Consider the following 12,788-nt stretch of genomic DNA (forward strand, 5'->3'; position numbering starts at 1 on the left):
AAAGCAAGGAGTCAGCGCGGGCCTCCCCTCTCTCCCTCTCTGGGTGAGTGCGGGGATTCACATCAGAGATGGCGTGCGCTGCGCTGGCTCTGTTGGTTCCTCCAAGCTAGCGTCCCCTCAGCTACTGCGCTGACTTGCTTCTTAGGCCCAAGTCTGTAGGATGCTCGGCCTGCCGGTTAGGGGGCCCAAGTTTTCCTAAAGCCACATCTTATCACAGTTCCCACTCTAATGTACCAAGTGCCCTGGAGTGAGTCTCAGTTTCTCAGGTTGTGAAATAGAACAGTTCATATTTCTGTGGTGATTTAAAGTTTACAAAGCACTTTCCTCACAACAAAACTGAAAAGTAGGTAATACATGTATTCTCCCCATTTTTAAGATGAGAAAACTGGGGCTAAAAAAACGGCGAGTTTGGGATTGCTTACTTACAGTAACTAAGCATCTGAGCTGGGATGCAAACCAAGGTACACTTCTGATACAACTATTAAGGATAGGGGAGAACTGCTTCAGATAGTTTCATTTCTATAATTATAATTGCACCAACTCAGAAACCAAGAGATTTGAAGCAGTGCCAATTCAGAAGAATATTCCTTTTTCTTGACACATTAAGTATCAAGTTCAATACTATTCATTTCCTGCTCCCCCCAGGTCGGGGGAAAAGGGGTGGGGTTCGTGAGTTACCTGTTGAACGCACTGGGAGATTCTGAACCTTGATCCCAAAACTTTTACGGGGTTCTTCCTTCTCCAGAGATGGAGGCAGTTGAGAAGTGGGTGCTGGCACTGCCGTGGACTGAACTGACCGTGCCGGAGACTCATCACTTGAACTACTGCTGGAGTCGCTGCTGTGAGAAGACGGAAACAGAACTTCAGCAAGGTGCCCATAAGAGATTCTCTATCAATTGTACAACATTCACCACCCTCTCGAATCACAGCCAGACATCCAAATACTTTTTGGAGAACCTAGTCCATTCCCCCCACCCCTTGCCCTCCCCTTTTCTTTGCTTTAAAAATAGAGGAAAGAGAACATTCCAAAATGTTTCTGAGAAAACAATGAAAACAGGCTCAGGGAACAAATGCAATACTTTTGCCATCAAAAACCAGGTTCCAATGAGTGCTGAGCTCTCTTGTCCTTAGTTCTCATTAAACTTGAATAGGTCATTATTTCAAAAGACCTGTGACTTCATCACGGGGTAGTGAGAGGAAGCTCAGCAGCCCGCCCTCCTTGTTTACTAGGGTGTCTTCTTAAGTTCCTACAGCCAACAAGTGTGGCAACGTGGTGGTCAGCCCTCTAAAACCAAATAGACATCAAAGATCAATTTTAGGATTTTGGAGGGGGAACAACAGTTTCAGATGTCATAATTCATTTATGTAGCAAACCACATATTAGATGTAACAGAACTGTATTATGCTTGTCTCAATTTTTTTTTTCTGAAAGTTTATATAAATTTCAGAAAATGGCCAGGATATATAAGAAATCTGTGTAAGATGAGTTTAAACTCCTTTTCACCTGAAGAAACATAATAACTAAATCAAAGCAAAGAAAAATTACCCTCCTTGAGTCTCCATTAAACTGTAAAGTAGGACATGCTATTAGTAACAATAATAATCACAATAACCATATATAAAATCCACTACAATTTTTGCAATTGTTTCCAACCCAGACAAACAAATTGAGTGCCAAAGCTAGATCACAGGGGATGGGGGTGGGGTGGGGGGTGGTTATTGGGCACAGATACTCTGTTTCTTAAGGCTGTGGGCTTAATAATAGAAATAATGATTAATAATAGAGAATTAATGTTAAGACACTGTGACATACCAGAAATAGCACTGGATTTACAGACAAAAGATCTGGGTTCTATTCCCCATTGCTCCCTGCCTGACCTTAGGCAAGTCATTTAAATCCTTAGTATCCTCCCTCATCTTTAAAATGAGGAGTCTGGAGAAATCAAACCAAAGGATTCTGTCAAGTTTAAAAAGCATCTTCTCCTCACTAAAACCCTGAGAGGAGGTTCTGGAAATATTTTCCCCATTTTATTAATGGGGAAATAGATTCATTAAGATGAAGTTTTTTTACACACCTGGGATACCCAGCTAGAGCACAATGAAAAAACAAAAATAAAAACAAAACTGGTGGTAACTTAAGAATTGGCACAACTTTTTAGATTATATCAAGAATAGAGATGGGTTTTTTTTGGTTAGCCTCCACTACAATAAAAGCCAACCTGCAGAAGAAGGACCTGAAGATTCAAGTCTGGAAGAGCACCCTGGAGGCAGTCATCAAGCAGATTGGTGGTACTCACTCACCCAATTTCTCTTCAAGAGTCTAAGGGACCAGGTTTGGCTCAATTTCTCTTTTAACTAACACAGTTGGCTAGTATTTTTGTGATCTTCGAAAATCCCTGATAAAAGCCATTACTCAAGCAAGATAAATGTTTTTAATGGGATAATGCAAAAATTAGAATAAAACCACTTCCCACACCTCACATTTTCAGCAAATGGTAGCCACAGAGAGACTAATGATGAAGCAAATACCTACTATTCCATGAACACAAGACAGGGCCCAAGTAGCCCAAGAAAAGAGATTCTGTAACAAAACTAAAAATGAGAAAAAATTCTACAATATAGAAAATATTGTGGATTGGTCCACTGGAGAAATTACGAGGATTTCCCTCCTCCTATGGTACTTGCCACAAAAATGCAACTCCATAGACATCTACAAGGAATACATGAGCAAAAAATTAAGTAAATTGGAAAGTAAATATATTGTATTATTTAATACTAAAATAGTGAATAGTAGAACATAATACAAGCCTGGATTACTAAAATAATAATGCCAGCTTATGGTTTTACTTATAGCCCTTAAAGTATCTGATTCCACCAGTCCAAGCAGGTAAAACAGTGATCCCCATTCTACAGCCTCCACATTCTCTGGGGACCCTGGCTGATGTTCTCAGACTACTCCCTCCCAACTCTAAAATGTTATGACCATACTATCTATAAGAAAGAACTGCAAGAGAGTTGTTGTTTAGTCATTTCAGACTCAGACCCCACTGGGTATTTATTTTCCTAGCAAAAATGCTGGAGTGGTTTGTCATTTCCTTCTACAACCCATTTGACAGATGAGGAAACAAACAGGGTTGAGTAATTTGCCCAGGGTCACTCAGCTAATGAGTGACTTAGGTCACATTTGAACTCAAAAAGAGCAGTCTTCCCGATTCCACGATAGGCACTCTAACCACTGTACCACTTGGTTACTCTTAGAATAAAGTACATCCAAGAACTTGCAATCCCATTGAGGACTCCTCTTGCTACCAAAGCCAGAGAAAGCAGAATTTAGAATCAAAAACAGAATTTGGTTCTACATATTTTAAAGTTGAAACTGTAAAGATGACATTCAAAGATGGGATTAACGCATACCTTGGAACAAGAACCAAAAAGTGGCTAAACTCTGCATATTGTTTGACCTAGTCACTATTCGATATATAAATCTTCCTCTATCTTCAATAAGTCAAAACAGAAAGGCATACATGTATGAAAATATTTTCAAAAACACATTTTGTTGTATTAAAAAATCAACTGAAGAAAGACTAAACCGAGGGATATTATTGTACATTAAGAAATGATGAAGGGGATATGAGAGAAAGCTGGGAAGACTAATATGAACTGATACAAAGTGAGTAGAACCAAGAGAATAATTTAAACAATGACCAAATTTTGAAATAACCAAAAATTCTGACGAATCTAATAGCCAAATCATGATTTCATTAGTTTAAGAATGCACTGTGTAGGTATATAGTATGCCCTGTGCAGCACCCTTAAGAGAAGTGACCGATTTTGGGGGTTTTTTTCTTATGGGTTTTTTTATTTGCTGAAATGTACTAATAAAGTCTATAATATAAAAAAAATTTTTTTTACTTTTTTTTTTTTAAGTCAGGACTGCATTGATAAGAAAATCACCAGAGGTTGTCAATGGGAGCAGCTAGGTGGTTCTGTGGATTCAGAGTCAGGCCTAGAGAAAGGAGGTCCTGGGTTCAAATCTGACCTCAGATACTTGCTGTGTGATCCTGTGTGGCTCTCTCAGAGGGGAGAGAAGCCACAAGGTAGGAAAATAGAGACAGGATAGAAGTTTTTGATCCCACGAGGGGAGTGACGGAGTCCTATTAGAGATATGAGGTGGTCAGAATGAGTCTTTATTAATTATCAATGAGCCACAGCTAAGCTCTGATCAAAGGACCATTCCGTAGGCTTTTCCAGTCCAGAGATCCATACCACACAGGTCAGAGAGGTGAATAGAGAAAGATTAAAGATGGAGCTTGGCCAGAGGCCAAGCTCCTGCAAGGACAGCCATCAGCTAGCCTGAAAGAGAAGAGAGAGAGAGAGAGAGGCGGAGCTTGCTGGGCTACTTATAGTTTTTGATATGCAAATATACACAGTACATAGGGATGATTCTCATTGGTTAATGACAAGGCATAGGTGTGGTTTCTCTTAACCAGGTGAGAACAAAGAAACCTGTTTTCCCGCCTAACCTGGGAGAAGCTGGGGTCAAGGGTCAGAGGCCTTCCCAGCCATGAGCAATAGTGAGCATGCTCAAGACTGACTGTTTTCCCCTTGCCCATAGCTAGGGGGCGGACTGCTACATCCTGGGCAAGTCACTTAACCCCTCACTACCTAGTCCTTATTGGTTCTAAGGCAGAAAGGAAGAGTTTTAAAAAAAAATGTTATCTATATTAGTAAACTTGCAATATCTATTATACTGCAAAGTAAAGGAATTTTGGATGTGTATACATTATTCCTCTTCCTTCTGCTGCTTCCTATTTCCTGTGATCTTAAAGGTTCAGGCATTAAAATGAAGACACCAATTCTGGACTCCCACAACTTTGGACTAATTAATCTGAGGAAAACCCCAAAGTTGGATGATTCTACATCCCTGGTCCCTTTCTAGATCATTACAACATTTTATTAAAGTGCCACCACAGATAATTAAGGATAAAAATGCAAATAGTTTGGTACTTTAAAGATGAAGATTTCTCCCAATATATGGTAACAGAATCTACTCCTTTCAATCTTGTCAAATAAATTATTAGGCAATATTAGACATTTGTCAGTCTCAAAGCACAAAAAATCCTGAGTTTTTATATGGGACAATATATATTTTAGAAACTAAAACATTTTCACTCATAGTCCAAACCAGCAGTGAACTATATTTTAAATTATTAAAAGTAAAATTAAAAGGATAGAATTAAATTAAAAAAGTAAAATAGACCTCTAGACAGACCACCTGTGCAACTGGGAAAAGATTCAGGGCATTTGTGGACTGCAAGTTTAAGGCACAGTATAATAATGTAGCCCATTGGATTTGGCTCCAATCATTAAGAGAGGTAGTACCAACAACTATGAAGTGGAGTGGATAGTATTGTATTCTTTCATGGGGTCAGACCTAGGACATATACTGTAATCCAAGTCTGGGTGCCACAATTTAGGAAAAGAAGCCAATAAGCTCTGGGAAAGGACAATGAGGAGGGCGAAGGACTTTCAAAGACAGTTTAAATGGACTGGTTGTGTTAGGCCTGGGAATTCTTGAGAGGACTAGTACACATTCTCCTCCTTCAAATGCCCTACTGTCCAGTTAATCTGGCCTTTTTACATTAATTTCCCTGTTTTAATAGAGCACTCTCCAATACCCCTGGTCTTTAGGCACAAGTTGTCCTCCAGGCCTGAACTGGTCACCATTTCTTTTGCTTCCTTCAAGGTTCAGATGAAGCTCATCTGCTCCATAAGGTCTTTCCTTGAGGAAAACATTTCCCTTTATATGAGATTATATTAAGCACTTTCCAAGCCTAAATGTGTGCTATTATTATTCTGTATACTCTTGTAAATGTTCATGTTATTCCCCATGGTCAGACTGGAACCTCAAAGGGAGGGACTCTCACTTCTGCCTTGTTATCCTTAGCACCCAAGCTTCTAGCTAAGTCCTATAAGGAGACCAAGAGAAAGGGAAAGGCACAGAGAGAAAATGACTTTACCTAAGGTCATACTCCTAACAAATATCAGAAGTGGAATTTGAATAGATGCCTCAATTCCAAACTCCAAACTATAACCATTACACAATGCTTCCTGTGTATATAACACTTGTATATGTACATATAGCTATGTACATGTGTCTGTGTTCAAATATATATTTCTCTACCATGTATAACCAGCACACCTGACCCATTTGTAGCTATGTTTTTCAAAGACATCTACTACAGCACACACTTTAGCAAACCAATCTTACTTTGACTTCATTTTTAGTATTATGGACCTCTACAAAACTATCCAAGATGTAGAAAAGTTCAAAAAACCTGTAAAACTCAAAAAGAGAGGGAGGGAGGGAGGGAGGGAGGGAGGGAGGGAGGAAGGAAGGAAGGAAGGAAGGAAGGAAGGAAGGAAGGAAGGAAGGAAGGAAGGAAGGAAGGAAGGAAGGAAGGAAGGAAGGAAGGAAGGAAGGAAGGAAGGAAGGAAGGAAGGAAGGAAGGAAGGAAGGAAGGAAGGAAGGAAGGAAGGAAGGAAGGCTGATAGCCACTGGAACTAAGGGACTAGAGTTTAAAATAAAACACACCCTAGGCTGCTTCCTCAAGATTATGTCCTAGCAATTAGTAAAGAAAACCTTTCTAATACAATGAGAAATAAAGGCAAAGCCTTCAGAATACAACAATAAGTGGAGGGAGGGCAGAGAAATGGTAACTGCAGAGCTTTTCCTGGGGTGGAGTGGGGTAGCAAGCAGTCTCCTTTAAAATGCTCTCAGGGGGCAGCTGGGTAGCTCAGTGGATTGAGAGCCAGGCCTAGAGATGGGAGGTCCCAGGTTCAAGTCTGGCCTCAGACACTTCCCAGCTGTGTGACCCTGGGCAAGTCACTTAACCCCCATTGCCTAGTCCTTACCACTCTTCTGCCTTGGAACCAATACACAGTATTGATTCCAAGATGGAAGGTGAGGGTTTAAAAAAAAAATGCTCTCACAGCACACAGAAACTCTTTTTCTGCTACCTCAACTTCCCTCATTTTGAAAATTCTATTTGCTCTCTCTCTTCAGTTAGGGCACAAATAAGGGTTTCTCAAGACTGAATTCTGCCTTTTTAGTCACAGGTCACAGAATTTGAGAATCCCAAAGACATCTAAGAACTCTAGAGTAAGAATTTCCAAAAGGGAAAGCCAGGCTAGGAAGCCGCTTGATATTACAAAATTACTTTTTGTGTGCTGGTTTTATCAACTAGAGTCAAAAGTAATGTCAAAATCTTTCATTCATTTATGTTCCTACTGTTTAACATAACTTTTTTAGATTTTCTTGTGGGATAGAATGCATTCTCTGCTATTATCTTTCAATTAAAAATTCTTATCAATTAAAGCAGAGGCAGCTAGATGGCTTGGCTCAAAAGTGGGCCTAGAGTGAGAAGACCTGAGTTCAAATCCCTCTTTAGGCACTTACTAGCTTTTTTACCTTGGGCATCACTCAACCTCTATTTGGTGAAAGAAAGTGCAAACCATTCCAATATCTTTACCAAGAAAACTCCATGGACAGTACTGGCATGCTATGGTGTAGAGAATCACAAAGAACTAATTCTTTGACACATCTAAAGAACAAAATAAGTAATTCTATTTACACATCAAAATGGACTTTGTAGTAGATAATTCGGTTCTGATCCTCTCCTGCCTTCCTTTTATGGTTTATTCACAATCCAATTTTGCTGACTGCCAAAGCACCATTTCATGAGAAAGGAACATCATATAATAACCATATTCCAAAGGACAAGTTGGACAAAATCTAGCTTTGTTTTTTTTTTTTAACCCATACCTTCTGTCTTGAAGAGTGGTAAGGGCTAGGCAATGGGGGTCAAGTGACTTGCCCAGGGTCACAAAGCTGGGGAGTGTCTGAGGCCAGATTTGAACCTGGGATCTCCCATCTCTAGGCCTGGCTCTCAATCCACTGAGCCACCCAGCTGGCTTTGTAATTTTAAAAAATCATTATTCGTCTCAAAGATTAACACTTCTTGAAAAATAAAATACTGGGCAAATGGTTCTTTTTGTTCCTTAGTAAAAGAGATGTTTTTTAAAAGATTCCAAATGAATCAATGTAACAGAATGCCTGCCACTTGGTCAAAAGGGCTTGGCTGAATTGAATCAAGGGCACACCACTGACCTTGGCTTTGTAATTTCTTAGGAAATACAACTGCTATTTTCTTAGAATTAATTTCAATGGACACTCAATCATCTTTAACTGCTACTTTTGATGCCCTTAATATAGCAACAAAAAAAAAAGAGAAAGCATTCCAGGATTAGATTTTACATTAAATAAATTCTTCAGAGAGAATTCATAACAACTAACTATTTGTAAGCATCTTCTTTTCAGACGAAGTTTCCCTAAAAATCATCCAAAGACAAGACAAATTGTTTCTCAGGAATAACTAGGAAAGTGCACTTCTAAAATGGCTTTTATCTAGATGTTATTCTGATACTACTATTGGTTGTTTTGTGTGTGTTTGTGTTTTAAATTGAGGTTAACAAGATTTTTTACAGAATGACCTATGAAACAATCATTTGGTTCAATCTATAATGAGGATTACTTCTAATGAATAATGGGTTGTCAATCTTGGTTTCTCTGGATTCTGTCTGGCCTGTTACTGATGGAGATAGCACAGTCTTCTCAGATTATCAAAAGGCTTTGCCACACCTTTATTTATTAGAAAGAAATAAAAATGGGCAGTAAATTATTCCCTAGGGTGAAGCTGAAATTCCACAACTAAGAAATTAAACTTGTCCATTTCACTAGTCTGAGTTCTCAAAAATACTGAAGTACCACTATTCTAACCTTGCTTTCCCAAAATGGTATGTAGTTCTAAAAGGTCATAGAAACCTAGGATCTAGAAGGTGAAAGCACATGAGAATTCATCTAACCCTTGGGGTTTTCTTAAGCTGCAATCTATCAATTTTTAAAAAATATTTTCATATCTCCATTTCAATTCAATTAGTTTCCTCTATAATTCTATGTATATTATTTACCGTATTTACAAATACTTTAGGGAGGGATCCATAAATTTCACATGTTGCCAAAGATGTCCACCATACAAAAAATGTTAAGCTCCTGATCTAATTCAATCCTCTTGTTTTACAAAGAAGGAAACTGAGGTCCAATGCAGGAAAATGATTCATTATATATAAAGTAAAATTTTCCTTGAATATTTTATAAAATTCACTTGTAAATCTATGTGCTTTTATTTTTTCCTTGAGAGTTCATTTAAGACTTGTTCAATTTTTTAATGAAAATTAGTTCTTTAAAAATCTATTAGATGAAGGGGACAGTTTCAGAAAAATCCAGAAAGACTTACAAGAATTGATGCAAAGTGAGGTGAGGAGATCCAGAACAGAAATATTATATAGTCAACTATGAAGGACTTATTAACTTAATCAATACAATGCCCCACCACAGTTCCAGACTTAGGATGAAAAAATGTTAACAAGGCCTGATAAAATTCAGAAAACCGAATGAAACATTTTCTTTCTTTTTGTTTTGTTTCTATCATTGCTAATGTGTAAATTTGTTCTTATTGCTTCATATTTGTAAAAGGGCTTGTATTTCTTGACTTTTTAATGGGTGGAGGATGGCATGGGAAGGGAAAAGAATCTCAAACTGAAAATGAAATAAAAAGAATTAAATTTAAATTTAAAAATAAAGTAAATAACAGAGCTGGTAATTAGACCATTTTCTGCCTCTAAATCCTAGTACAAAGTACTTTCATTGAAACATAGTACAAATGAAGACAAAAATATAAGTCCAACAGTTCTTTATTTTAACTCAAATCAATATACTTGGATTTCTTCAACAAGGAGGAAAAAAAATCTGTAATGTTCTATAGTTCTGCCACATGTTATAGACTGCCAGAAAATGAGGAGGAACCATAAATGAACCGGCAATCAGCAAAAGGCCTCTATCATTTCCCAATCAGTTCTTTCCAAGGAAGCATTTGGGGCAGATCCTACTTCTCTGATGGACAAGATTCAAAGAACGTCAAGAGAAGCAATCTCTTCTCACATAACTGAACTATGTCCAAAATCTGGGTCTTATAAACATGTGACAGTGCATGCTCCAAAATGGAATGGAAAACAAATTCACGCCACTCTTAACAATCTTACAACTCAGAAAACCAGGAATTCATGGAAACCTTGGCTGAAAATAGGATGTCTAAATGTATGCTGCTAAATTCAGGTGGAGCTAACCAGAATTACATGGAGATCTCAGCCTACAAGGTCAGTTCAGGGCACCACCATCACAAAGCCTCAGGCACCCAAAGTACTTCCCACTTAAGGAACAGAGGGCTGAAGTTACCTTCAACTGAATCTTGTGAAATGGCAAGATTTCCTCATTCTCTCAACCACACTTGTTTTATACATAGTTTCTTCTTGCAATAGCAAATGAAATTCTTCAAAGGTAAAACTTGAAGAAAAAATAATTTACAGACCAATTAATAAAAACTGACCAAAACTATCACCCTGTCCAGACTTGAAGGAAAACCACTACACCAAGGTCTTCTTTCTCTTGGTCCCTAGTTTTAATGTCACTAATCCAAGTAAAATTCCTCAAGCAAATCCCTCTTTCTAGCTGACTTTTATAGTCTCTTGTATCTGACACTGGAATCACAAAATGCTGGCCACTTGAACAAGAATTCTATCTACCACATACCCAAGAACTCCAAAAATTACAGGTAAGAATACTGTGGTCCAGCCAGACTGACTTCAATTTCCTGTACATTCTTTGCACACAAAACATTCATCTCCTTTCCCTTACCTCCTAGAATCTCTAGCTTCCTTTCTAAGTGAGGCTTCTCTTCATTTCTCAGATGCTTAGATCAGGCATAAGCTTGGAAACTGGGTTCTATTTTACTTTTTTACAAATTCTAATGTGTAAATGTACATGTTGAATGTTAACTCCCCAACCCAAGGACAAGGACAAAACTTTTTTTTTTACCCTTCTATTTTTGTATGCCTAACAACTAGCACCTTGCATGGTACTTGGGGTAGGAGCTGTCATCTGTAAAATTAAGTATATAAAAAGTATCTACTTAAAACTCCCAGTGTGGAGGAGCCTACTACATTCACTGACCACTGTTAGGTGAAGCCTCAATTCACTGCTTTATCATTTCCACCCCAGTTACTAGATCTATACTAAGACTAAGTAAAATAAACAGAATTCTGTTGAAGGGTGATAACCCTTCTTAAAGGCAACTACTAACTGCCACTCAAAACCCAAATATTCTTTTTTCCCCAAACTAAAACATCTCCAGGTTCTAGCAACCGATCCTTAAATGGAGCAAACTCAAGGTCTCTCAACATCTTAGGTTGGATCTCAACCTTATCGACACCCTCTCCAAATGAGAACTAAGTAAGTATTAAGGGCCCAAGTCCTTCCTTAATGCTAGTACACGTTAGCTCCTCGGCAGCTGTATCACACTGAATCATTCTATGAGTCTATTTAATTTCTTCCTTCAGTCTCAATAGTATGGAGTTTGTTAATACAATTAAAGTACTCTAAATTTTCCCCTATAGAATCTAAGAGTTAGAAAGAACCTCAAGTGTTACTTAGCCCACCCACACCTGAAAAAGAATTCCCCACACTATAAGAATGGCCAAAAAACATTCAAGAATGAATCCTTGGGACCAAGTTCTCACTTCCAATATATAAGAATACTAATACAAATTCTGGCTAATCTTAATGAACTACAGAAAGAGCACATTGTCCAAAAGGTTAAAGATGAAAAGGTGCCATACACATATCATATATAATGAGTATGGGGTGAGGGAGAGACGGACGCAGGACATTTGGATAGTCATCAATTGGGGAATGGCTAAACAAATTGAGATTAACAATAAAATAATATTATTGCACCAGTGGCAAAGATGAGAAATTTAGAACATGGAAGATTTGTATTACCTGAGATAGAAAAAAAAGGCTAGAAAATATATACCAAAATAACAACATAAATGAAAACCATACTGAACTAATCAAAAGACCAATCTTGCTTCCAGAAAAACAGATTGGGGGGGGGGGGGTGGAGAAGGATAGGGGAGCGCACCATAGGATGAATAGCAGGAAATAAGTGTGGTGTGAAAAACAAAAGGCTTAAATTTTAAATATTTGAATCATATAAAGGCTCTGCTGTCAGCACCGACCTCGGGTTCTTACAAGTTAGGCCAGTAGAGGGCCAAGCAGGAAAGAGAATCAGAGCACATGCCCAGGGAAAAAAATATGTATAAACAAGAGTCCCAAAGAATGGCTGTTGACCAAGGCAGAATGAAACTGGCCATAAGGGGATTGGGAAAGGTAGGGGGACAGAACACAGCAGCTCATAGGGCTGTTTACTATGCACAAACAGGATAGATTCTATCAACAACATGTGATCCCAAATCATATAACTCCCTTAAAGTTAAACAAGAAACACCAAATTGAATATGTTCTACATAAATTTTAACAACTTGATTAGAGCTGAACACAAAGCCAAGTCTTAGCTACCAAAACCCAGCATTAGTAAATGTTCACAAGTTGGGGGAAGATGACAATATCATTGACATGTATGTACTGACATGACCAGAAGAGCCTTTATCTTATCAAGCAATGACTGAGTGCATCATGCAATGCTGCTAAACACTACAAATAACAAAGCTGTCAAATCTGCTAAAACTCCATGTCAATGCAACTGAGATATTAGGGAACATTCTGAGCATTTCAAGTTTGCTTCTGCTTGGTTTCTTCGAAGAGAAGGTAG

At 38.2% G+C, this 12,788-nt stretch overlaps 1 protein-coding gene across 7 annotated transcripts in view; it reads right to left on the minus strand.

The window, feature by feature from the left end:
- Positions 1 to 12,788, minus strand: part of SPEN (spen family transcriptional repressor) — a 79,579-nt gene that overhangs the window by 22,663 nt on the left and 44,128 nt on the right. For all 7 annotated transcript variants that reach the window (XM_007491665.3, XM_007491664.3, XM_007491663.3 and 4 more), the window contains one exon: positions 679 to 839. In XM_007491665.3, coding sequence (XP_007491727.2) covers positions 679 to 839 — 161 coding nt within the window. The remainder of the gene's footprint in view (positions 1 to 678; positions 840 to 12,788) is intronic.

This window comes from Monodelphis domestica, chromosome 4 (assembly GCF_027887165.1).
Source record: "Monodelphis domestica isolate mMonDom1 chromosome 4, mMonDom1.pri, whole genome shotgun sequence".
Taxonomy (NCBI): Eukaryota; Metazoa; Chordata; class Mammalia; order Didelphimorphia; family Didelphidae; genus Monodelphis; species Monodelphis domestica.